This window comes from Lithobates pipiens, unplaced genomic scaffold (assembly GCF_037356315.1).
Source record: "Lithobates pipiens isolate NorthernLeopardFrog02 unplaced genomic scaffold, aLitPip1_a1.2 Scaffold_18, whole genome shotgun sequence".
NCBI lineage: Eukaryota > Metazoa > Chordata > Amphibia > Anura > Ranidae > Lithobates > Lithobates pipiens.
In genome coordinates, this window is record NW_027507758.1 from 284,233,754 (window position 1) to 284,261,189 (window position 27,436).

General features: G+C 43.2%; 2 protein-coding genes across 7 annotated transcripts in view; both read left to right on the forward strand.

Annotated features, from left to right (window-relative positions):
• Window positions 1–868, forward strand: part of ZUP1 (zinc finger containing ubiquitin peptidase 1) — a 48,208-nt gene extending 47,340 nt beyond the window's left edge. For 4 of the 5 annotated variants that reach the window (XM_077487067.1, XM_077487069.1, XM_077487068.1 and 1 more), the window contains one exon: window positions 668–868. In XM_077487067.1, coding sequence (XP_077343193.1) covers window positions 668–715 — 48 coding nt within the window. In that variant the 3' untranslated portion in view covers window positions 716–868. The remainder of the gene's footprint in view (window positions 1–667) is intronic. The other variant, XM_077487066.1, reaches the window with a different exon arrangement.
• Window positions 869–19,205: 18,337 nt separating this feature from the next.
• The window catches only part of LOC143987902 (amine sulfotransferase-like), a 52,486-nt gene continuing 44,255 nt past the window's right edge, over window positions 19,206–27,436 (forward strand). The window contains exons 1-2 of one of the 2 annotated variants that reach the window (XM_077487072.1): window positions 19,206–19,311; window positions 19,399–19,568. In XM_077487072.1, the coding sequence (XP_077343198.1) occupies window positions 19,409–19,568 (160 nt within the window). In that variant the 5' untranslated portion in view covers window positions 19,206–19,311; window positions 19,399–19,408. Of the gene's footprint in view, window positions 19,312–19,340; window positions 19,569–27,436 lie in introns of those variants that run through there. The other variant, XM_077487073.1, reaches the window with a different exon arrangement.

Here is a 27,436-nt window from a genome sequence, read left to right on the forward strand (position 1 = left end):
CTGAATGTGCCCACTGTGTCCAGCCATGTAGGCTGATATCTTTTGGACTGAAACAAGATCTGGGAGATCTGTTGTCAATCATGAATGGTTTTTGTTTTTTTTAACCATAAAACAAACCTCTGAGGACTGTATGTTCTTGAATTCGGCATCACCTTGAAGTATGGGTAAATGCCTATATTAAGTCACAAAAGATACCAATTGAAAACCACATACTTTAATATCCCCTCTTACTCCCCTCTTGATACCATGATCTTTAAGAACATCAACTCTAGGGTTGTTCTTAGCTGACTGATATGCCATTTCTGTGGTGGACTGATCATAGCCCCATTCAATCTCCTCATTCTTGTCACCTCTAGCTCATACTCATCCACTGTCTATGATCGGCATAGCATCTGATCAAGGTGCTGCTCTGTCTTAGCCTGTTGCCTGTCACAAGAGAGAGCTTGTGTTCCCAAAATTCTACTTTTATATGTCATGTGCCACCTGGAAAAGTATGGTATGGAACCACTTATAGATTAAATAAATGCAGGTGTTTTTCTGTCCCTCTTTGATCACAAATTAAACAAAAGATTAAAACGTATTTGTCACACAAAAAAAATATTATTTGTGCTTTTAATACTGTATTCTTCATTTTACAATTGAAGCTTGCTTACTTCTCTATTTTAAGGTACGTTTACAAATGACAAAAATCTTCAGAGCTGAAAGGATTCCATGAAGAAAACTGGAAGAATTTAATAATGTGATTATGGGTATACGTGTGGGGTTTTTTTTTTTTTTAGGTATTGCCGTTTGTACATTGTCTTTATATAACTGTTAAGCTGTCGTTTTATATGTACTAGTATTTTTAATACAGTAAATGTGCAATAAATTTTAACTTAAAGATACACAACGCTTTGCTATAGGATTTCATCTTGTTTATCTCACAACTATTTTTTGGCAATGTTTTACATAGAGCTATTACATACCAATGTTAAAGCCCAACTGCCAGATTAAGGTGCAAATACTTACACAATTTCTCCAGCATTAAGACAGGTTTCCTACAGATGCTCTGTAAGCTGCCACTGGCTCCAGTCACACTCCATCCTCCTAAACTTAGAATACAGGATTAATGTCATGTGATTAAACTGAGGCTCCGCCCACAGATCGAAGCTTTGAACAGAGGTGGAGCGCACTGGAGCTGGCCAGAGCAAGGAAATGGGTAAGTGAATCGGCCTCTTCTGCAATCCCCTAGACATAATAAGCAATTAGTCCTTGTGTAATTTTTTTACATAAATTAGCAACCCAACACAACTAGCTCTTGAACAGTAGCTCCACTTTAGCAAAATAAAATTTTATATACATCTCACAAAAGTTAGTACACCCCTCACATTTTTGTAAATTTATTTTATTATATCTTTTCATGTAATAACACTGAAGAAATTACACTTTACTACAGTGTAAAGTAGTAAGGGTACATTAGCTGTCCCCTAAAAATAACTCCACATCCAGCTATTATTGTCTAAACCGCTGACAACAAAAGTGAGTACTCCCCCAAGTGAAAGTGTCCAAATTGGGCCCAATTAGCCATTTTCCCTCCCCGATGTCATGTGACTCGTTAGTGTTACAAGGTCTCAGGTATGTTAATTTTAGTGTTACCGCTCTTACTAGTCCTCGGAAGCTCAACATGACATCTCATGGCAAAGAACGCTCTGAGGATCTGAAAAAAAGAATTGTTGCTCTACATAAAGATGGCCTAGGATATAAGAACCCTGAAACTGAGCTGCAGCACGTTGGCTAAGACCATACAGCAGTTTAACAGGACAGGTTCCACTCAGAACAGGCCTCGCCATGGTTGACCAAAGAAGTTGAGTGCACGTGCTCAGTGTCATATCCATAGGGTTGTCTTTGGGAAATAGACCTATGAGTGCTGCCAGCATTGCTGCAGAGGTTGAAGGGGTGGGGTTGTCAGCCTGTCGGTGCTCAGACCATATGCCACACACTGCATCAAATTGGTCTGCATGGCTGTCGTTCCAGAAGGAAGCCTCTTCCAAAGATAATGCACCAGAGAACCCGTAAACCGTTTGCTGAAGACAAGCAGACTAAGGACGTGGATTACTGGAACCATGTCATGTGGTCTCAAGATAAACGTATTTGTTTCAGATGGTGTCAAACGTGTGTGGCGGCAACCAGGTGAGGAGTACAAGGACAAGTGTGTCAAGCATAGTGGTGAGAGTGTCATGGTCTGAGGCTGCATGAGTGCTGCCAGCACTGGGGAGCTACAGTTCATTGAGGGAAACATGAATGGCAACATGTACTGTGACATACTGAAGCAGAGCATGATCCCCCTCCCTTCGGAGACTGGTCCGCAGGGCAGTATTCCAACATAACGACCCCAAACACACCACCTAGGTGACCACTGCCTTGCTGAAGAAGCTGAGGGTAAAGGTTATGGACGGGCCAAGCATGTCTCCAGACCTAAACCCCATTGTGCATCTATGGGGCATCTTCAAATGGAAGGTGGGGGAGTGCAAGATCTCTAACATCCACCAGCTCCGTGATGTTATCATGGAGGAGTGGAAGAGGACTCCAGTGGCAACCTGTGAAGCTCTTGTGAACTCCATGGCCAAGAGGATTAAGGCAGTGCTGGAAAACAATGGTGGCCACACAAGATATTGACACTTTGGGCCCAATTTGGTTATTTATACTTAGAGGTGTACTCCCTTTTGTTGACAGCGGTTTAGACATTAATGGTTGTGTGTTGAGTTATTTTGAGGCGACAGCAAATTTACACTGTTATACAAGCTGTACACTCACTACTTTACATTGTAGCAAAGTGTCATTTCTTCAGTGTTATAATAAAATATTTACAAAAATGAGGGGTGTACTCACTGAGTTACTGTATGTGTGTCTGTATGAGAGGTAATAGAAAAATAATTTATATATAATAATCTCACTGATATTTTCTGTAAAATGTGAAAAGTCCTCTGAGCCTCCAGTAATAAAAAAGCCTAGTTACTGTAAATCAGTTGCAAGCATTAAACATGTCTCACACAATCATACAAATGCTAGATAATAAAATATATACGCTGCGCTTCTAATATACCCAATAGACTGCACACTATACACATGTGATAACCAAGTGTGAACAACTATGTGGCAGTTGTATAAATCAGTCAGTATTCACGATAAAAAGTGACAACAGTGCAACAACATACGTACGATTACATAAATGAATAATTAAAGTGCATCTGTGCATACAAATGGTAAACAATATACCCCTTCTGACTGTGTCAAATGGATCATGTATTAAAGGGGTTGTAAAGGTAAATGTTTTTTCACCTTAATGCATTCTATGCATTAAGGTGAAAAAACATCTGACTGTGGCGGCGCCCCCAGCCCCCCGTTTTACTTACCTGACCCCTCAAAAGTCCCGCACTCGCCCCCGACATCGTCTTCGTCACTCAGCCTGGCCGCTGATTGGCTGGAGTGGATGGATTGAAAGCAGCGCAGCCATTTGCTCGTGCTGCTGTCAATCACATCCAATGATGCGCCGGGGCGGGGCAGTGTGATACAGCGAGCGGCTATAGCCACCGGCTGTATCACAGGAGCGCGCCCGCAGGTGCTTCTCACCATGCGAGGGAGCTCGCATGAACGTGAGAAGTACCTGCGGGAGGAAGCCGAGACAGCCGCCCAGGGACCCCAGAAGACCAGGTTCGGGGCCACTCTGTGCAAAACGAGCTGCACAGTTAAGGTAAGTATAACGTTTGTTATTTATAAAAAAAAAAAAAAATACCTTTACAATCCCTTTTAAGTGAGCAATGGTCCCACTCCTAAATTAATCATAAACCAAAGTGCTCCTGTGCAAATATGTAACATCCAACTATAACAAATAAATGTGCTTAACCACTTCCCACCCGGCCAATGTATATATACGGCCGGGTGGGAGCCGCCTGCTCCTGATAGGACGTTCAGGAACGTCCTTCAGGAGCAGCGGGATCGCGCGCGCGCGCAGCGGCGCGATCCCGATGTGCTCGTGTCACCCGGACACGGCACATCTCAGATCGGCAGGAGGGCTCTGTGATTGGCCCTCCTGATCACATGACGGCCGTGTCCAATCACGGCCGTCATGTGATGTAAACAAACAGCCGGTTGCTAGGCAATCGGCTCTCCTCTCCTCACACGGAAGTCACCGCTGAGGAGAGGAGAGCAGAACGCTGCAGCCGGCTGATGATCAGTGAGTATGGGCTGCTTTTCACAGCTTTTTACTCACTGATCATCAGTGTAGTGTAAACACACAACACACCACACAGTGAAAACACAGTCCCCACATGTCCCCAAAACACACATGTCCCCAAAACATACATGTCCCCAAATAATAAAAACACATGTCCCTAATAATAAAAACATGTCCCCCACATATGTCCCACTAAAATCACATGTCCCAATGATTATCTGCACACATATGTACGTGATCACCTGCACACATATGTACATGATCATTTGCGTACATATGTCCGTGATCACACAAACCAATTATTATACACTTAACTGAATTTTTTTACCAAAAACATGTAGCAGAATACATTTTGGCTTAAATTTATGACAAAATTTGATTTTATTGGATTTCTTTTCAAATAGAAAAAAGAAAATATTGTTTTTTTCCCAAATTTCCGCTTTTTTTGCGCTTATATCGCAAAAAAAAAAAAAACGGAGTCGTGAATAAATAACACCAAAATAACGCTCTATTTGTGCGAACAAAATGATAACAATTTAATTTGGGTACAGTGTAGCATGACCGCGCAATTGTCACTGAAAGCGCTAGAGCGCTGAAAGCTGAAAATTGGGCTGGGAAGGAAGGGGGTGAAAGTGCCCTGTATTGAAGTGGTTAAAGTTCATGCAATTCTGAAACCGCTAAGAAGGTGATCCAAAGCATGCCGTAGTGATCTCACTCTGGTGCTCCCCTTAGGTATTGAATGCTCACCTTTTGGGTGTGTGACTTTGCACTTAAGCGCAGTCAATACACTCCTTTGAACCACCTCTGGGTTCCTGCAGTTATACCGGAATGCTGGATTCAGTAGTATGGTATCTCTCTGGCTACCCCAGCTTGGTGCCACTCCAATCACCTGCACTTATGGGAGTGTTATTCAGAATGAGATACCACTTAACCCAATGTTGGTAACATTGGGTTAAGTGGTTTCTCATCACCTTTACCCTCGGCTAGTTTGTATTGGGAATATTAGAAGTGCAGCGTATATATTTTATTATTTTCTGTAAAGTGCAGATGGTGTGGAGTGCCCCCCAAAAATGTAATTTTCCTGTTTGTGTAATTGGCTAACTGACTTTCATAGATGTCTGCACTAATGTACAATTTAAATTTTTTGCCATCCATCTTCTGGGAGTAAAAAGGTTTTTTTTTTTTTGCAGAGAAATCTCTCTCCCTCTCCCTCTCCCCCCTCTCGCTCTCTCTCTCCCCCCTCTCGCTCTCTCTCTCTCTCTCTCTCTCTCCCCCCCTCTCTCGATCTCGCTCTCCCCCCCCCTCTCTCGATCTCGCTCTCCCCCCCCCTCTCTCGATCTCGCTCTCCCCCCCCCTCTCTCGATCTCGCTCTCCCCCCCCCTCTCTCGATCTCGCTCTCCCCCCCCCTCTCTCGATCTCGCTCTCCCCCCCCTCTCTCGATCTCGCTCTCCCCCCCCTCTCTCGATCTCGCTCTCCCCCCCCCTCTCTCGATCTCGCTCTCCCCCCCCTCTCTCGATCTCGCTCTCCCCCCCCTCTCTCGATCTCGCGCTCTCCCCCCCTCTCTCGCTCTCCCCCCCTCTCTCGCTCTCTCGCTCTCCCCCCCTCTCTCGCTCTCTCGCTCTCCCCCCCTCTCTCGCTCTCTCGCTCTCCCCCCCTCTCTCGCTCTCTCGCTCTCCCCCCCTCTCTCGCTCTCTCGCTCTCCCCCCCTCTCTCGCTCTCTCGCTCTCCCCCCCTCTCTCGCTCTCTCGCTCTCCCCCCCTCTCTCGCTCTCTCGCTCTCCCCCCCTCTCTCGCTCTCTCGCTCTCCCCCCCTCTCTCGCTCTCTCGCTCTCCCCCCCTCTCTCGCTCTCTCGCTCTCCCCCCCTCTCTCGCTCTCTCTCTCTCTCTCTCTCCCCCCCCCTCGCGCTCTCTCTCTCTCTCCCCCCCCCTCGCTCTCTCTCTCTCCCCCCCTCTCTCGCTCTCGCTCTCTCTCTCTCCCCCCCCTCTCGCTCTCGCTCTCTCTCTCTCTCCCCCCTCTCGCTCTCTCTCTCTCTCTCTCCCCCTCTCTCGCTCTCTCTCTCTCTCCCCCCTCTCTCGCTCTCTCTCTCTCTCCCCCCTCTCTCGCTCTCTCTCTCTCTCTCTCCCCCTCTCTCGCTCTCTCTCTCTCTCTCTCCCCCTCTCTCGCTCTCTCTCTCTCCCCCCCTCTCTCGCTCTCTCTCTCTCTCCCCCCCCTCGCGCTCTCGCTCTCTCTCTCTCTCTCCCCCCCCTCGCGCTCTCTCTCTCTCCCCCCCCTCTCTCTCTCTCTCTCTCTCCCCCCTCTCTCTCTCTCTCTCTCTCCCCCCTCTCGCTCTCTCTCTCTCTCTCTCCCCCTCTCTCGCTCTCTCTCTCTCTCTCTCCCCCTCTCTCGCTCTCTCTCTCTCTCTCCCCCCTCTCGCTCTCTCTCTCTCTCTCTCCCCCTCTCTCGCTCTCTCTCTCTCCCCCCCTCTCTCGCTCTCTCTCTCTCTCCCCCCTCTCTCGCTCTCGCTCTCTCTCTCTCTCTCTCTCCCCCCCCCTCGCGCTCTCTCTCTCTCTCCCCCCCCCTCGCTCTCTCTCTCTCCCCCCTCTCTCGCTCTCGCTCTCTCTCTCTCCCCCCCTCTCTCGCTCTCGCTCTCTCTCTCTCCCCCCCCTCTCGCTCTCTCTCGCTCTCTCTCTCCCCCCCTCTCGCTCTCTCGCTCTCTCTCTCCCCCCCTCTCGCTCTCGCGCTCTCTCTCTCTCCCCCCCCCTCTCGCGCTCTCTCTCTCTCCCCCCCCCCCTCTCGCTCTCTCTCTCCTCCCCACACAGGCTAGATATTTGTTGGCCCTGGGTTATAGGTTGCTACCCTCAGGTGATTGGACACTAGCAAAGCTTTGGTTTGAAACTACCATCCACCCAATCCGACCCCCTGCCCCAAATTTGATTCCCCGCAGCCAGCATCCCTCTGCTGCTTCCAATGGCTTCAGGTGCTGCTGGGGGCTTGGGGACACCTCTGGATCCCCCCACCCTAAAAAAACACACTTAGTAAGACCCCCACACTCACCCCTCCACGGTGATGCCCCCGCACTCACCCCGCCACAGATACCTCCGCTTCTCCTCTCGGCCAACCCCATCCATCCGGATTGGCCTGGAGTAGAAACCGGAAAATTATAGCAAATATTAATTTGCTATTGTCACAAGTGGGTGGGTTTGGAGTTCAATGCTCTGCACCCCGAGCCCCACCTTTTTCAAGCCAATCGGAGCCTCAGGATCTAATCAAGTGGCTTTAAAAAAAAAAAAAACATACAGACATGAGTCCGGTGCCCCTAATGGACCGGCTGCTCCTGGTAAGACTCCTTTCACATGGAGTGTACTCTGTCAAGCAGATCTGCCTGCTCAGCGGGGGATATGTCTGCTGATCCCTGCTGAGCAGGTGGATGACAGATCTGTGTCCGCTCCGCTGATGCAGAGCAGACACGGACACAGCCTACTGTTCTCTATGGGACGGTCGGATGGAAATGGACCACCTGTCCTTTTCTATTGGACGCCATCTGATCCGATCTGCTAGATGGATGGGGAATGAAATCCCCATCTGTCTGTTTTTAGCAGACAGGATCAGATGCAGGCGAGTGTAAATGGACACATGCCCATTTTACATCAGTCTCTATATAGAGAACAATGGGTGGTCCGATTGGGTCTGCCTGTCCATTTTTCAGGTGGGCCCAATCGTTGTGCTTCTGTGAAAGGGGCCTTGTTCACATGGGGCATACACAGCATACCTTTACAGGGATGCACAGGTGTTCCGTGCATCTTCGTGCAGGCAGTCCCATTGATGTCAATTGGGATGTAGCAACTGCACCAACAGATGTGTTGCTCTAAAATTTACACCCATGTAGGTCCACATACATGTCCCTGAGCTCATACAGTCTGTGTTTGGGGTCATGTACCCACACCTACATGCATATCAGATTGAGAACAGCAGCTATACCTGTGCAGCTGTTACATCCCAACTGACATAAATGGGACTGCCTGTACAAGGATGCATTCCTGCGTGGGTAAACATGGGCCCCCCCATGGGCGTACGCTTTACTATGCCACATGTGAACAATGCTTTAGTACTAATTTAGCAGGAATTTTGTAAGTTACGTTGTGTTTATGTGCAATATTAATGATTTTAGTGTATTTTTAGTGAAAATAGCGATATGATGAACATTTGCGCAATTATTGCATGGCCTAAAAATTTGTAGCACTTTTTTTTATTCTATAGGGCAGTGGACATCAACCCTCTCCTCAGGGCCCACTGAGAGGCCAGGTTTGTTAAGCCCCATACACACTATGAGATTTTCTGCTTATTTTTTCCTTCAGATTTACCAAAACCATGTAGTGCAAGGGCCTGCCTGATTGCATGCAAATTGAAACTCATAAGGTTTGACCTCATATTATATGGTTGTGGTAAATCTGAAGGAGAAAATCTGATAGTGTGTATGGGGCTTAAGTAAACTGAAATACATCACAGGTGATATCATTTTCTGCTCAGTGATTGCAGTATTCTAGTCTGCATCTCCCCAAGGTAATACATAAAACCTGGCCTGTTAGTGGGCCCCAAGGACAGGGTTGATGACCACTGCTATAGGCCATGTGCTTGTAGAAAATGTCTAGTTTGAGGGATCTTTTCAAATTCTGAAAGCTGTAAGTGAAAACCTCCAGCTATTTAGAGAAATTTGTGGGTATGTTCGATTTTCACCATTTTGCAAAAAGGCACACTTTTAGAATTTACAAATATTTGTTTTTTATTAACTCAATACAGGTTAAGCTTTTATATCTAGTAGGGATTTAGCAGGAATTTTGTAAAATTAACTGTGTTTTTATCTGCTAATAAGGGTTTTAGTGTATTTTAAGCAACTATATTGGTTTACTATACATTTGCGCAAATACCACTGGGTCTAGAAAAAAAAATCAGTAGCACCTTCTTTTTATTCTACTGATCATGTCCTTTCGGAAAATATATGGTGGGGGTCTTTTACAAATTCTCAAAGTGAAAATTAAAAAAAACAAAGAAAAAATTGCAAAAATGGTCTGGCCAACTGAGTGTACAAAATGGAGCACAGGGCCTGGCATCGAAATGGTTAATCTCTTTTCAAAGCTCTGAGTCCCGTGGCTTTTTCTTGCTTCATTCTTCTGTTATCAGCATTATAACTTCTGACAAATTCTCTTATCAACAGTGATAAAGCCATCTCTGAATTTTGCTTCAGGGTGGGTGCTATAAAGAGAATAGCAGAGAGCTGGTCTATTCATAGCACAGTTCTGCAAGTCTCTGCCTATGTGGAGTGGGGGTGTGTGCATTTCCTCCAATCAGCTGTCTCACAGGGTATGGCAAGAATCCACACCCACAGGTGAATCAGGAGAGAAAAATTCTAACAGGACGTGCACTTTCCAAACAGTATATAAAGCTGTAGTCAGCAGATATACATGTAAAACTTGTGTAGGAGAAGTTTAATCTCTGTGTATCATCTGAGGCTGTTCACCTCACTGGGTATATGTGAGGGTTTACATCCCCACTTTAAGCTTGGTTTTCCCCTTTGCTATGGTGGTATTCCCCTATGAGGGTGTGTAAATGGAGTATGTCCATGAAGGAGTACACTGAAACCCAGCTGACAATTCTCCTGTAGCGAATACTTTATAGATATGCCACCAGGACTATTTGTATAAATCACATTTTTATTATACAAAAATCATACTATACATATAGAATGAAACCCCAAATAGTCAGGAGTTGGAGTCCAAACTTAATTGAGTTGGTCTGTGAATTTCACCCTGCTCCTTCAGGATCCAGGACACTTGTTCTATCAGCACAGTGACTATGATTCTCAATATTCCTTATTAATGAGAGTTAACCCCCTCTATCTAAAAAAGTTTGAGATACAAAAAAAAAAGGGGAGGAGGGTTATGGTGTACCACCCGGCCTGTAGGAAGGCACTACAACGCACAAAGGGGAAGAGCAAGACCATGCATGATAGAGTTTTGGGGGACAGATGTATAGTACTATATACCAGATGCCCTTGTTTGTCTCCAAAAGTATGCTCCACATCCCTATTTTCAGGGGCCTCCACCGCCTCAAAATGAAGAGTGCCCCCTTCTCTCTCCTCAAGCTTCATCTTCAAAGCCAAAATGTTACCCTTCTATTTGGTGAAAGATTTGGAAACCAAAGTCCACAAAGTCAAACCCAAAGCCTTCTTTACAATGAAAGGGATGGAGGAGGAGAAGTTCAAATGATTGTATTCAAACCTTTTCATTGTATTTGTTCTATCCTGGACCTAAAATCCCTAAACAAGTACATTCACATTCCAAAGTTTACAAAGTCAATTATTGCATCTCTTAGACACAGAGATTGCCTAGCATCAGTAGCCATTCAAGATGCTTATTTTCATATTCCCATTCACACACCTCACCAGCACTTTGCAGTATGAGACAGACACTTCCAATTTGTCACACTTCCATTTGGCCTATCCTTTGCACCCAGAGTATACACCAAAGTACATGCATCCCTTCTTTCCATTTTAAAAACTCGAGTAACAGGGTACCTAGGCAACCTTGTTATGGAAGACACGTCCTCTTTTCAACCAACTGCAAATGTGTGAGACTTATTAGATACTTAACCTGATTCAGCTTTCCAAAGTATGCACTACAACCTTCCCTTCATCTAAAATACTTAGGCCTCATTCTAGGCACAAAACCCCAGCAAAAGTATTGCTTTTTGAAAATAAATGTATCTCTACAAAATGTCATGCTCAAATCTTAAGAAAAAGGGTGTTCTGTGCCTCATGATGACACACTCCTCTTCCCAACTTCCCTACCTTCCTCTGCAGCCAAGCAAGGAACTCCCTGGTTTGGTGGATTTGCCATCCGGCCTTGGCAATGGGAAAGCCCCCTTTTTCCACCCCCATGGAGAGTGATAATTGATGCAAGCCATACAGGCTGGGGCAGAGTGTTCCAATCTCTCACAGTTCATGGAACATAAACACCCAGGGAAGCCAAGCTCCTCATTACGTTTCTGGAGATCAGAGTGATAAAACTAGCTCTGCATCACTGGACCCCCCTTCTTCAGGGACACCTAATCACACTACAGCCAGGTAGCCTTAAAGGAAGCAAGTATAATTGATCCCATGGGCAGAGAAACACTGTCTGGAGCACTCTGTTGTTCTCATCCCAGGAATGGACAATTGGAAGGTGGGTTACCTCAGTCGTCACCACCTGGACCAAGGATAATGGGCCCCGCATGCTGAAATTTTCAGTCACCTATGTCAGAAATAGGGGATTATGCATGTGGACCTCCAGGTTCAACAGTAAGTTACTGCTGTTTGTAGCCAGGACGAAGGCTCTTGTAGCACTGGCACTGGTAATTCTGTGCACTCTTTCGCATTTAATTTATACCTTTCCTCCCATCTGTTCTGCAAATTAGAGTAAGACCAAATTGGTCTAGAAGAACCTGGTACACAGACATACTCAAACTTTTTAAAAAATATCCCTGGTCTCTTTCAAACTGGCAAAACCTTCTGTCTCATGACCTTCTGTGCCATCCCTCTTCTCTGATTCTTCAAGACCGGGCTTGAACAGCATGGCTGTTAAAACCCAGGTCTTAAAGAATGAGGTATCTTCAACTCTTTCATTCCCACATTACTCCAAGCCATAAAACTTTCAGACAGATCTACTATCAAACCTGCATAAATCAGTCTTTGAACCCATCAAGGAACTCTCTTTGAATGACTTATCCTACAAGCTGGCTATCACATCTCTCCGACATGTCTCTGAACTAACATTTCTCTGTAATGTAGTAGAAAACGCTTATACACTTGTACCTACACGTAAGCTTAGAATAAGTCTTACCTGTAGGTACTGTGAATATGTTCCAAATGTGTGCCGTATAGAAGATATTCACATTGGTTGCAGCCAGTGACTTCACCAGCTGATGTGCATTAGCTCCGCATACAAGATAGACTGTGCCATGAAAAGAGCACGCTGCTGCTACTTTGACTTCCGTGCACAAGAGTGATGTCATCTCTGCCTGGTCATTCAAGCAGCCAGGCAGAAAGCACACTTGGAACGAAGACCAGGCGAAGATGGAAGTGCCAGGAGCAGTGACAGCACAGTGCTGGAGGCCGGTGTTTTAAAGGTAAGTCCGCCGTAATGTGCCAGTATGTGGTGCATAAACCTGCAGGGGCCCATTAAAAAAAAAACAGGAGATTTTATTACCACTTTAGGTGGTATCAACCTTCCATCTTAATGAAGGCATAGGGGTTGGTTTACTAAAGGCAAATCCACTGTGTACCACAAGTGCACTGGAAGTGCACTTGAAAATGCAGTTGCTGTAGATCTAAGGGGAAGCTCTTAAATGAGGGGAAGCGCTGCTGATTTCTATCATCCAATCATGTACAAGCAAAGATGCTGTGTTTTATTTTCCTTGCATGTCCCCCTCAGATCTACAGCAACTGCACTTCCAAGTGCACATGCAGTGCATTTGTAGTGCACAGTGGATGTGCCTTTAGTAAGTAAACCCCACAGTCCTTCCTTTATTGTGCCCTGCTACTAAGCACCCTGAAGAGATAACTCTGACAATGTCCAGACAATAAAAAGTAATCTAAAAGATATAGCTCCTATCAGAAAGGTGGTTTCTCACAGCATAGGGCTTCCTAAATTTACCTGCTCTGACAAAACAAACCCACTACTCTAGCACCTACCTACCTAAGGTAGAGGGTGTTATATTTGTTTTACTGACAGGGCCTTGCAAAGGGTATCCTGCTTCAGAATCTACTGTTGGTAGTTGGATAAGATAACTCATCTCAAGAGCTTACACTTAAAAGGATAAAACACCTCCATTACTATTACATGCTCACTCCACTAGATCGATGAATGTGGCTTGATATATCAACTCTCTGTTGCCCAGCTTCGAAAAGCCGCTGCCTGATCATCAGTTCATATGTTCTACCAGGTAGGCATCCAAGCCTCTGAGGATGCAGCCTTTGATTGCAAGAGATCTTTCAGCAGTACCCTGACTTGGGTCTTTTGACCTTTGCTATTCTGTTTTCAAAGGTGACAGCCTGGGCTTTTACCAGAAATTTCTGATTAAAAGAAGACTTTCTCCAATGATGGTGTCTGCATTACTTGGTAGAAAAAACTTTTAACTTCCTCCAAAATATAAATCTGAATCTGAAAAATGTCTGTGATTTTCAATTATCAGCCAATCCTTATTAAACCAGACATCCCAAATATTCTGGATTTAAAAAAAATAAAAATAAAAGACCTACAGGTCAACACTTGCACACAGGGCTTAGCTTCTTTTTTTTTCAGTTCGTAAAAGCACCTCTGTGTTAACCTATATGTCCTTGCAGACAGACAATTACAGTCGTATTAGAAGAGAAGCGTTTACAAGCTGAACAAAAAAAGGCCATCGTCAGCACATTCAGGAGAGCAACTTTTGAGCAGAAAATCCATTAACGTCCAAACGCTTGACGCGCCTAAATGCTTCTGCAATACGAGGCTTTAGGTGTGTTTTGTAAGCAGATTTTCTCCTGCCAGAAGCTTTGGCATTCAGAGGAGAAAAGAAAACACCCACATGTGCATGAGGCCAGTGCAGATTGCAGCCTTCTGTATTTTTTTTATTTTTTTTTTACCTATTTCAGTTCATCTTATCATCACATTTGTGAGAATGTCATAAATAAAAAAGAAGTTGTTGCAAGCGGCCTGACAGATTTTGGTTTTATCGCTCCTGAACTATTGTCACACTGCAATTAAATATCTTACTTAGGACAGTGTTTTATGTGTGAAGGCCTCTCACAGACATAAAGAAGAACTCATATAAAGAAATAATTGTTGTTTTTAACTGTAATTTATTCACCTCTGTACATCTAATTGCTAACATAACCTCATATTACCAAATGTTGCCATTATTGTTTATTTCTGGATTTCAAATGTATGGGGTAGCACAAGTTGCCATTTAAATTATATTTCTGATTTATATTCAGTTTCTTGACCCTTAAAGTGGTTGTAAACTGCAGTAATGGAATTTGAACTAAGCATATACAGTATATCTCTTGAAAGCTCTAAGTATTGTTTCTCTCTGGTGCTTCTTTCCTCTTTTATCAGCATGTATCACTTCTGAGAAGTTTTCCTGACACATGAGATAAATTTGTGTCAGGAAGGGAGATAAGCACACAGCTTGTCTATTCAGAATACAGCTCTTCATGTTCCTTCATTTCTTTGCCTATGTGGAGGGGGAGCATGTCCCTTTTCTCCAATCAGCTCTCACACAGTGTATAAGACCTGTAACTGCAGCTCTCCATCCCCTCCTCTGTACTATTTTTTATCACAACGGTGCTCTTTTGAAGGGTTGTAGACAAGAGAAGACTGCATATAATCGAGCAAAGCTTATGTAGGAGGATTTGTTTAATCACTGTGTATCATTTTATGCTATTCACTTCACTGGTTTGCAACCACTTTAAGATATTCTCTCTGTGGAATTTACTGTTACAGAAACAAGACAGCCCTAAGAACATAGCTAAATGTTCCAGCACTACGTTGTATGGATTATCTTGGCTCATAAATCCTAAATCAACCTTTCTTTTGGATACACTAGAAAACAATTTCTTCTGCCAATACAGCTAGAGCACCCATTTGTAATAATGCTGAATCACTGCCCATGGGAGTTTCATGCCTACGTTGACATGTTTGCTTTTATTAAACAACAATAGGGTCAAAGCACTTTGGGCAAACTAAATGTTTTTTCTCTTTAATCTCTACTATTTATCTTGCAGAGATGTTCAGTTCTAAGGCCCGTAAAACCTCAGGAATAGGTCATTGCAGTTTCATGAAATTCTAGATTGTTTCTTTTTGGGCACGTTAAGCTAACACTTTTATGGACCTAGGGCTATTTTAGAAGATAAGGTAAACCCACATACTTAGACACATGAATGGTCTTCCTTTGAAAAGAATACTACCAACCCAAATCTGAAATTTCACATTTGCATAGATACTAATCGTTTGGGAGCTGCTGTGAGAATTCACTCTGCAAGATTGCCACGGAGCTCTGCAGCTGCTGTGTCTACTGTCAGGTTTCTCTTTTTATTGCCATCTGTCTTCCATCGGGGAGATTTCCCTGCACCTATTGTCTCATTGCCAAAACAAGAAGTGAGAGGAAATCCCTCCAAAGTGAGGGAATCCCAGGGTGTCACCAGAGCTAATGTCCCCATTGGAAGATTTTTGATGATAATGGTAAATAGGACAAATTGAGAGATTCAATCTCCATAATGGGGGCAGAGACAGCAGTAAAACATCTGACAGGTGTTTTAATCTAATCTACTCTATCCAAAACTAAAAGGAAAAAAAAAAGTTTTGCCTTTAGTTACACTTTAGCTAAGTACTGAATTAAACCATTTACTTCCTTTGTAAACTAATATTTAAAGTGTATCCCCAGGCTAAAAGCATTTTTGGGCCAAAAATGTGTGCATTCCTCGATGGTCCCATTCATACAATCACCTGTGCTGGGCTCCCTTTTTCCTCTCCCATTTTATATACTCTCCTGTGGAGCAGTGGTCATCAACCCTGTCCTCAGGGCCCACTAACAGGCCAGGTTTTATGTATTACCTTGGGGAGATGCAGACTAGAATACTGCAATCACTGAGCAGCACATTATATCACCTGTGATGTATTTCAGTTATCTTGCAAACCTGGCCTGTTAGTGGGCCCTGAGGACAGGGTTGATGACCACTGCTGTGGAGGGTTGACAACACTACAAGACAGCTGCAGATTTTGTAGCAGTTTTATCGCCTTCACTTCACAGTGTCTCGCCCCAAGCCTGCATTTCTTAGGACAACAATAACAAAAGGGAAAAAACGTTAGCTGTTAGGTTGCAGTGCTATCTGTACAATACAGTGCCCTGGCAGAGTGTTTAGGCCTGCCATCAACTTTAACTGCTTACCGACAAGCTGCTGTCATTTTACTGCGGCAGGTCGGCACAATCCCGCAAGCTGTCGTAGCTATACATCAGCTCACGGGAGCGGGATAGCAGGCGTGCGTGCCAATGCTCATGGGCCGACGGTCACGATGACAGCCGGCTACGAGCGAAAGCAGGCACGAGAGGCAGAACAGAGACGTGCGCGTGTGTGTGTAAACATACAAATCCCTGTTCTGTGAGGCATGACAGATCGTTTTAGCTAGGAACCACGATCCGTCACTTCCTCTAGGTCAGTCCCCTCCCCCTACAGTTAGAAACACACATAGGGAATGCAGTTAACCCCTTGATCTCCCCCTCGCGTTAACCCCTTCCCTGCCAGTGAGATTTTTACAGTAATCAGTGCATTTTTATAGCACTGATTGCTGTATAAATAGCAATGGTCCCAAAAATGTGTCAAGAGTGTCCGATGTGTCTGCCATAATGTTGCAGTCCCGATAAAAATCACAGATTGCCGCCATTACTAGTAAAAAAAAAAAAATAATAATAAAAATGCTATAAATCTATCGCCTATTTTGTAGATGCTATAACTTTTGTGAAAACCAATCAATATACGCTTATTGCATTTTTTTTTACCATACATATGTAGAAGAATACATATTGGCCTAAACTGAGAAAAAATTTGCTTTAAAAAAAATATTTATTATAGCAAAATATTTTATATAATATACTTTATTATATTATTTTATATAATATATTGTTTTTTCAAAACTGACGCTCTTTTTTTTGTTTATAGCGCAAAAAATAAAAACTGCAGAGGTGATCAAATACCATCAAAAGAAATCTCTATTTGTGAGGAAAAAAAAGGACGTAAATTTTGTTTAGGTGTAGCGTTGCATGACCGCGAAATTGTCAGTTAAAGCAACGCAGTGCTGAATGGCAAAAATGGCACGGTCATTCAGCAGCCAAATCTTCCAGGGCTGAAATGTGTAAAAATTAGAATCTCAGGAATAAATGAAAAAATACTTAACTACATGGATGCAGCATTGCTCTGATGCTGCATCTCTCCCCTGCTGAGAACTGAGCGATTAACTCCTTCCCACCGAGCGTATGCACATATGCAGCCTTGGCTTTAAGGGGTTACACTGGGATGATGCATGGGATCCTGACTTTAAAGTCCTAAAAGTTACTTCTTTAACAACAGCAGGTACTGCAAACTATGCCCTTTATTAGCTAGAAACCCTCTACATGCCTCACTAAATTGCTTTCACTTTGTTACCAGCTGCTTGTTATATCACGGTCATGTGATAGTTTAAGTTCTTTTCGTTTTTTTTTTTTTTTGATATGTGCAAAATACTTATAAATATAACATTTATTAAAGATAAAGAAAATATGACAAGAATACTTACCTAAAGATGCTTTTTTGCCATGGAGTCCCATCTGCGCATACAGCATGGCTGTTGACCAGGTCCACACACATGTCTCATGGCAGTTCTGGGTTCTGGGTGAGACTAGCCTATTTTAGTTTAGGCTGTGGTATTTAGACTTGTGTATAAGGAATAGAGAACCCCAAAGCAATATGACCCCTCAAGGACCAGTTTACAATTACACATTCCTATAAGATGAGTCATTCAAGCTAACCAGAATAACCATGATCTGAGAGGCTTTATTAGATATTTGTGAGGCCAACATTAATAAGTGTAGCACTAACCCCCAAAGGAGCTGCTGGTTTTATTTGGGCTTACCGTTAAATCACCTGCTTTCTTCTCTGTCTTGGGGATCCCGTGGTAAATGGCCCAAAGAATGTTGAAACTGTTTTTTCTAAATGAATAACCCAAAAGAGGATTCAGTGTCAAAGTCTCTTAACGGAGGGTAGAGGGTTAGGGGTGAGTTCAGGCACTTAATACTTTCAACCTGCAATTTAAGAGAATCCAGAGAATAAAACGGTTCCACAACTGGATTCAACAACCCCCGGATAGGCCTCTCTCACTAGGCCTAGCAGCCGGTGGGATGCTCGGTAAAGTCTCTGCCACAGACTTGTGAGATACACTTGAGCGTTACTGAGGGATGTGGATAAATTCAAAGAACTGACATACGGTACCAGTTTCTCTCAGCCGATCCAGCGATACCGTATGAGTGTTTATCCAGGTTGCGTCCTTCAACTAAGTCTCCAGGCTCTCCAGGCTCCTCCAGCCTTGCGCATGGTCTTCTCCTGAAAGAGTCCTCCCCTAGGGTTCTTCAGTTGCTGGGCCTCACCCTTCTGATGAGACGGCACCGGACCATCCCTGGATCAGTAGGCCCCGAAATTCGCTTGGGCCTATCCCTTCAGTTGCATCTCCTCGGGCCAGCCCCGAGACAAAGGATGCATAGTTCTGCACCCCAGGCCAGGAGGGCCAGGGGGCTAGGTCCGGAGGACCACCAGAACCAAACGGCAGAAACGAATCTCGTGCCACATGGCGTCGGTACCTTAAATACCACCCCCCATAATGCACAGCAGGAATACACTCCCACTGGGCTGGTTCCAAGAGATAAGTGGCATTCAATGTATCCAGCTAGACTGCGTTTCTACTCTTGCCGGCAGTGACAGCGACACCTGCGGTCAAGGAGAACCCAGTGCAACCCAGCTGTACTGGTACTGAAACCAGAAATTTAGAGAAATAATCCCGAAGCCCAACTGTGGCTTCAGGCAACTTAACTTTACAAAAACAATAGCGCCTGCTCGTCAAGAGCCAGCCCTACATAAGGAATAGGAAATATGCAATTTTCCGATCACTGCTTAACTTACGGACCTATTCCATCAGGAGTGTCTTTGGTGGTCATTAAATTGCTGTCATTGGAGATAATGATGACAGTACAGCAGGACATAACCTGTTTTGGATAATAGCAGTAACAGGAATTTTAAATGCCATCACAATGTAAATCATTTGCTGTGTAGGGACATTAAAAAACAACTTCAAATCAAACTTTAGAGCACTGAAAACAAAGATGACACCCAATTTAGCCAGTCAAACTTTAGTCTTCAGAATTGGATAAGATGTTAAAAGTCAAAGCTCCAGGGTTCAGCCTAGTTGGACAGCTTGGCTCAGTAGTCATCCAGGTTTTATATAAAGGTGACTGTTGTGACCCTTTGTACTTTAGAAACCTGTGCTACACTGAGTGAGGGGGTCAGATCAGACAACAGAAAGGTATGATCTCTTTTAATATTGTGAAGTGTGTAACATTTACACTGTCATTACTATTTAACTGAACTCAAAGAATTGTTGAATTTGTAGATTTACTGCAATGGCACAAGAAGGTCTGGAAGAGGCATTCAATTATTTTATATTCAAGCATAAGGGAATTCATTTCCAAACTGAAATCACGACACCTGAAATCATAGATTCATTGGAACACATGGAAATTAGAGACAGTGATGTATATTTGATCACATATCCAAAGTCAGGTAATTATAATTATTATTTTTTATTTAAAGATGTGTCACAGGCACAATGAAAAAGCAACTTCTCAGAACAAACAATCAATGTTGAGCTTGTGAGGTACAACCAGTACTTTGTACTGTATTGTGGAAGATCAAAAGAAATGTTAACGGCAATAAATATAAAATATTATCTATATGTATAAATCCCCTCAAGCAGGTTATACCGAAGGCTGGCCTGTTCGAGGGGGAATAACCCTAACTTGCCAGGGAAATCCATCACGTCATAGAGGGGAAGTCTAAAATGGGACAGAGAACGCTGTCCTGTATACACCATATTTTCATCTATTTATTTTAAGAGTATTAGAAAAGAAGCAGAAGAAAGAGCGAGGGAGAGGTAGGAAGGGAGAAAAAAAAGAAGAATTATTATTATTATTATTATTATTGACTGAGTAGCACTGAACGCAACATTATTTATTAAGTTGAGAGTGGAAACGGGTTAAAACTGCTACATTTTGCATAAAGTGAGGAAAGGCTAAAACCGCTGTTAGGTTTTTATTGCTAACAATGACAGAAAGCCAGCACACCAAACTGATGAATCATATGATCAGATTTTCTAAAGTCCCATGTCAGCAAAATAACAGGACTTTTCTAAAGCACAACTGCACTCTTTATCAAGCAGAAAACAGAGACAATAAGGCCCCTTACACATGGAGCGGGCTCCATTGGAGTGGGCTCCATTGGAGTCTGTCTGCTCAGTGGGGATTCTGTCCACTGATCCCCACTGAGCAAGGCGGGTGGCTGGTCTGTTTCTGCTTCAAAATGAAATATGAAGCTTGAAAGCTCCTACCTGTTTGTGCTCCATGTTCAGGATGGAGAGCAGCTCTGCTACTGTGGGCAGTGGTGGGCTGAATGTCAGCCAGTGTGCATTCAATCTCCAGAGGTGCACTCCATAGACCGGAAGTACTTACAGAGCATGTATGGTGATGTATTTCATGTTTCTTAGTAGGAAGATGTGTCTAAGAGAGTTGCAGGGAAACTGTCACGGGCTGAAAAGAAAACAATATTAATTAAAAAAATAAAGCATTGTAAAAACTGTAATATAAAGTATAATAAAATATCCCTAAAATTCTCAGTTCAAATGGCTCAAGCATTCACACAGCCTTCATGTATCAATTGTTGTATTTTGTCCAATATGTTTATTTCCTAAGGTATTTTTATGAAATTAATAAATAAATAAATGGATGTTGCATAACGTCCCATGTAGCATTAACAAAGTAAAAATTTATGTATACAATAAGTGACACTACACAAGTGTCCCAAGAACTATGGGGGTTATTTACAAAAGGCAAATCCACTTTGCACTGCAAGTGCACTGAACGTGCACTTGGAAGTGCAGTCCCTCTAAATCTAAGGGGTAGATTTGAAATGAGTGAAAGCTCTGCTGATTTTATCATCCAATCATGTGCAAGCTAAAATGCTGTTTTTTATTTTCCTTGCATGTCCCTCTCAGATCTACAGCAACTTTGCTTCCAAGTGCACTTTCAGTGCACTTTCAAGTACGCTTGCAGTGCAAAGTGGATTTTCCTTTAGTAAATAACCTCCAATGTCTTATTTACAATCAAAAGTCTGTGCTCCTAAATGTGAAAAATTGTTGCAATAAAAATGCCAAGTGTTCTTCAATGAAATCATGAATCAACAGTACTAACATAGTCCCACACCTCCTGGTGTGATGAAAGTGCTTATCGACAACTCCGCATGTGTCATCTCAGTGATCACAGAATTCTCACCTTCATATAGGAATCTTATGTGCCAAATTTATATTAACCAGTTGATATTCAGTTTTTCTGTTTCATTTAGGGTCCTCCAGATATCCTTATAAAAGTGTTTCTAATGTACTGGGGTACTGGTCCCTTTAAGACTCTGAATAGCTTGTGTACTCGCAAACATGTCAGGAAAAAAAACATGGAGAGTGCCTCCCATAGTGTGGCCTTTTAAGATAAAGCTTTTTATCAAAGTTAAAATGCGCTTACATGTAAAACAAACATTAAAAACGCCAATATGAATGAATGAATGAAATACTTGTATAGCGCACAGTGCGAACTGAATCGCCCCTATAGTTTACATCGACTTATGGTCCATGCCTCGGAGATGCCCTACAAGTTACGCCAAGCCCACGTGACTTCTTCAGGAGAACTGCAGCAATTTTGCACATTTATGATTATGAACTTTGATTGTAAATAAGACTTAGTTCATGGGACATTGTGGTAGTGTCACTTATTGTATGCACATATTTTCACTTTGTTAACGTTACATGAAATGTTGCACAACATCAATGTATTTATTTATTATTATTGTAAACAATCAGCTTCTAAAACAACCCATTTAGTTTAAAATAGAAATGAAGGGAAAAACATTTTTGTATAGATATAAAAAAAAAACATTCTAAAATACCTTTTTTTCCCTTTTTTTATAAGTGATCACTAGGGATGAGCTTTCTGTTTGGGTTGAACATGAGTTCCACTTGAACATTGGCTGTTTGCCCGTTCATCGAAAACCGAACATTATGCGGTGTTCGTGCCAAATTTCGAGCGGTGTGTAATGGCCCATAATGCTCTGCGAGAGCACAGTGCATTGCTGTATGATGATTGACCAGAGCATGCACCATGACCTGCATGCTTTGGCCAATCACAGCACCCTCAGCTAAGAGAGCCATAATTGGCCAAAGGCAGGGTGCCTTTCGCCAATCATGGCTCAGGGGGACTAAGTCCACGCCCCACGCTATATAAGGCTGCCTGCACGTCGGCCTCGTGTAGTGTATTGATGGCATGGACAGAGAGAGAGTGTCATTTAGATTGAGCAGGCAGGCAGATTATTCAGTTAGCTGCCGCGTATTTAATATATACAGTTAGCCTCCTGTATAATATCTATATATATATATATATATATATATATATATATATATATATATATATATACACACTCCAGTCCGTTCCTGGTGTATTGTTTCTACTATACTTTTGGCAGGCAGGTGATTCAGTTAGCTTCTGTGTGTATGTGTGTGTGTATATATATATATATATATATATATATATATTAAATACACTGTCTTGTGTGTATGTGTGTATATATATATATATATATATATATATATATATCCACTGCATACAGTTTACCCTCACTGCAGGCATTTCCTGGTGTACGGTTTCTAATATACTTCAGGTGGTGTACACAGTACCGTGCACACCTAGTGCAATTGCTACTACTTTTCTAGTGGTGTACACAGTACACAATACAAACAGTGCACCCATAGTTGCTGTTAAGCGTCTGGTGGTGTACACAATACCGTGCATCCATAGTGCAGTTGCTACTACTTTTCTGGTGGTGCACACAATACAGTACACCCATAGTTGTTATTACACTTCTGTTGGTGTACACAGTACCGTGCACCCAATAGTGCAGTTGCTACTACTTTTCTGGTGGTGTACACATTACACAATACAGTGTAGTGTGGTGTTGCAAAACAAAATCCCCATCATGTCCGGAATGCCACCAAGGAGAGGCAGCCACTAAAAGAGGGCAAGCAGGCTCTGTGTCTACAGTCCACAGTGCTGGTAATGGACATGGTGCATCTTCTGCAGGTGACCGCGGGGCACGCTTGTCCTTTTTGTCTGCTGCTGGAACAGGGGCAGAAAAATTGGGCCTTTGATGGTAGTAGTGCCACAACACTGTAACCCCTCATAGATACTCTTGTACTCTGGCACAGGAACGGGCCCTACTGTGAAATATTAGATCAGAAATTGTAATTACATGCCCCTGTTAAACAGGGACAGAAAAATTGGGCCTTAGGCAGTGGTGGTGCCCTAAACAAAAAATATTGTTGGAAGCTAGCATCATCAAGATTGAGGAGGAATAGGATAGTCACTTAGCATAGGCAGTCTTCAAGGGATCCCATATCCATAGAAAAATCTGTTACATCAGCATCAGGTGCTTGATAGCTGCTGCTGATCCAAGACCGATTCATTTTTATGAATGTGAGCCTATCAAGGGTGTCTGTGTGGTCAGGTGCACTCTATGATCGGTTACAAACCCTCCAGCAGCACTTAATGTGTGTTCAGAAAGAACGCAGGATACAGGACCGGCCAGTAGATCAATTGCATATTGAACTAGTTCTGGCCAGTGGTCCATCCTCAAGACCCAGTTACCCAGTGGATGCTCTGTTGGAAAGGTCTCCAAGTCTGCTCTTACCCCTAGATATTCCTGCACCATGTAATGCAAACACTGCCGATGGTTGCTTGAACCGATCAGACCTTGGCACTGAGGACTGAAAAATTGTCTAAAGGCATCGGTCATCCGGCCACATTCTCCACTGCTCTTTCTCTGACTGAACAAAGCTGTCATTGTTATGCAGTAATCTTTTTCAGCTTACCTCTCCTCCATGTGTTCACCTTTGCAGGCCAGCCACTCTCACCTGGCTACTTAAATAGTGTCTCCTCAAAGCATGGCTCCCACCTCAGCCCCTATGAGGGAACTCTATATTAACCTGTGCACTGCAAGCCTGCCTTACTGATCAACCTTTGTGTGTTTAGCTTCCGTCCGCATGCTGTGTCTTCTACATCTAATTCCAGTTACCGATCTTGGCTTGTTCTCGACTATCCCTGCCTGCTTGTGACCCTGACCTTTGGCGTGTTCTATGTTTATCCCTGTCTGCTAGTAACCCCAACATTTGGCTTATTCCCTTATTGTCTCTGTCCTCCTGTAGCCTACTGTGGGCGTGAGCTGGGAGACCCTGGGGGTCGCGACCTGGAGCCAGTTGCAGCCTAGTCCATCCTCACCACTAGAGTCTCTGGTGAACACCTGCTGGCTCTTAGACTCCGTGCCCTGGGGAATCTTATGCTCTAGCCCCTGTGGGATCCGTGTTAGTGTTCCAGCGGACCTGCCTTCCTTAACCACCTAGACTCCCATCTGCAGCAGTCAGCCGTATGGTCCACTACCTTTGGGGTGCACTCCTGACCCCAACGGTGTGCATCTGTCACCTGGCCTCAAGTGATCTGACAGAAGCCTCAGCAACACGTTGTCCAGCACCAAGAAATTGTAACCTCACAGGGTCTGGAAATGCATTGCACAAACCTTTCTTCAAGGCATCCTGAAGATGTTCATCCTCTGCTCCCTCTGCGAAGGCAGGGTGAGTTAGGAATGAATGAAATACTTGTATAGCGCACAACGCGAACTGAATCGCCTCTAGTTATGCAACCTTACCCTTGTAACGTGGATCAAGAAGGGTTGCTAGCCAGTAATGATTCCTTCTCTTTGATACCACAAATCCTAGGGTCCTTACGCTGCATGGCCTCCCTGATTCTGCACCTCTGGGTCACTAAGGATCACATGATCCATAACAACCTCCTCCCAGCCACGTACAACTCCTTGGGTTTATGGGGACTGAAAACCATCCCTTGAAGACTGCTGCTAAGTGTTATCCTCCACGTCCATGCTGACACAATCATCCTCCTCCTCTTCTTCCTGTGTGTTTGGCGGGCCCGCAGGAATACTATCTGGATAAAGGGGTCCTTGAGAGGTAAGGAAGTCCTCCTCTTTCTCCCGCTGTTCTGCCTCAAATGCCCTGTCCATTATTCCATGAAGCGTGTGCTCCAACAGGAAGACAAGAGGGACAGTATGGGTCAAACAGGCTTTACAGGGTGACCAAGGAATTCAGGCTCACTATTCAGGCAAACACTCCAAAACGATGCATAAGGCAGGTAAAACAAATGGGCAAATAAGCCCAACCATAAAGGTAAAAGAGAGGAAGAACAGGGCACATAGCTTAATTCTGTAAGGAATATTTAATGTTGTAAAGAATTGCACTTACATTTTCCAGAGTAAAAACAAGCGCATAGCTCCCAACTGTCCCTGATTTCGAGGGACTGTCCCTTATTTGCAGCAATGTCCCTCTGTCCCTCCTCATGTGTCCCTCATTTTGGTCTGATCTATATAGTTGTATATAAAATGCACTTTTTATCTATCAAAAAGTGTTTTCCAGTGCTAAACCTTTCAACTGATTTCTAGATCGCTGCATTTGTAAATTCCAAAAGCCAATATAAAAGAATAGCAGTGGTAAAAAAAAAAGGACTTGTGAGTTTAACCAATCTTGTTTCTTTGTACAATTCTCCTTTAAGGGGGCGTGGCAAGGGGTGTGTCTATTGCTTTCATACTTTTGCTGATAGGTTTCACTCATTCCCATCTCAAAAAGTTGGGAGGTATGGAAGCGCTTCAAATTAGACAGTAGCCAGAGGATCAGCGTAACCACCCACCCCATTCCGCCTAAATAGGCATCATCTGGGGTGCTGTTCCATGGTGGTTACCGCCTTTATATAGATATATAAGCCCCACATAATAAACAGCAGCTCTGACACCAATTGCTGACATTTCTGTTTTGGGCAAGATGGCGCCGCCGCTTGTGTTTCAAGCCTCATTCTGAAACACAGGAAGTGGATCCAGATGGTTAACAGGTCATTTCCGGTTAGAAAATGGCTCTGACGTGTGTTGCAAGCCGCATTCTGAAATGATGCAACAGGAAGTAGCCCAGTATCACAAAGAAAACCGAACTGAATATACGAGTGACAGCGAGTTAAAAAAAAATCTTAATTAGTGGACATAGTGTGAAAAAAAGAAATTAAAAAAGGACCAAATTGCAGTATAGTAATAGTCAAAACAATGGCATCCATTTTAGAAGGGACGCAAATAGTTCAATATGTGAAATTGAGTGATTTGAACGAAAATAAGGAATATTAATGAACAATATTCTATAGATATTACTTCTATAAAAAAATGTAAAAAATGTAATGGAAATAATATATCTCAGAGCTAATGTGCAGAATGGTGGCCCATATTAATTTATAAAAAGTACAATCCTATTTAGTCATATAAAAAATACTGTAAATATGAGCAAAACCTAAAGAATTGTTAATAATTATTTTACAAAAAATTAATAAAAATAGGGGTGATAAAAGTAACTGAATAAAAAATTAGAAAATAAAGAAAATAGAAAAATATCGATTCCACCTACATATGCCAAACCCAACAAAGTGTGTTAGCCTTGATTAATAAAAGCATTAATAGCCCACTCTATATTTAAACCAAGAGGGGAATGAGTCTATAGCTGCTATATCCAGTAAGTTTCTAGATGTGAGACACCCCTGATCATAGCACCCCCTCTCCATGGGGGGGTGTATTTGTCAATAATGACAAATTGGGAACCACTGGGGTGGTAGTTATGATGTTTTCGATAGTGCCTAGGCAAATTGTGTTTGATATCGCCAGCCTTAATCCTGGCAATATGTTCACCTACCCTTACAGAAAAGGAACGAATAGTACGTCCCACATACTGTTTTCCGCAAGGGCAGGTGATCCTATACGCAACGTGTGTAGTGGCACAAGTACAGAATATTTTGATGGGATAAATCTTGTAAGTGACATTAGACCTAAATTCTGAACGCTTACGTCTCCCACATGAATTGTTTTTTACAAATCACCCATTTTTTACAGGGAAAGTAACCAACCATATTGTGAAAAAATGATGGGCGTGTGGGGGGGATCAATAATATTGGGGGCAATTTTTCCCTGAAGTGAAGGTGCACCTTTGAAGATAACCTTAGGATGTTCTGGAAGAATGGTATCCAGAATATGGTCATTTTTAAGAATACCCCAATGACGATTAATAATATTCTTTATATCTTTGTGTTGAACAGAAAAAGTCTTGAGCATAGAACACTTATAGGCATCATCCGATTCACGTGGAGGTTTTGGTATAAGGAGAGAGTTTCTATCCACCAACGCCACCCTGTGTAATTCCGAGTTTAATGATATTTCATTATAGCCATTTTTCAATAAACCTAAGT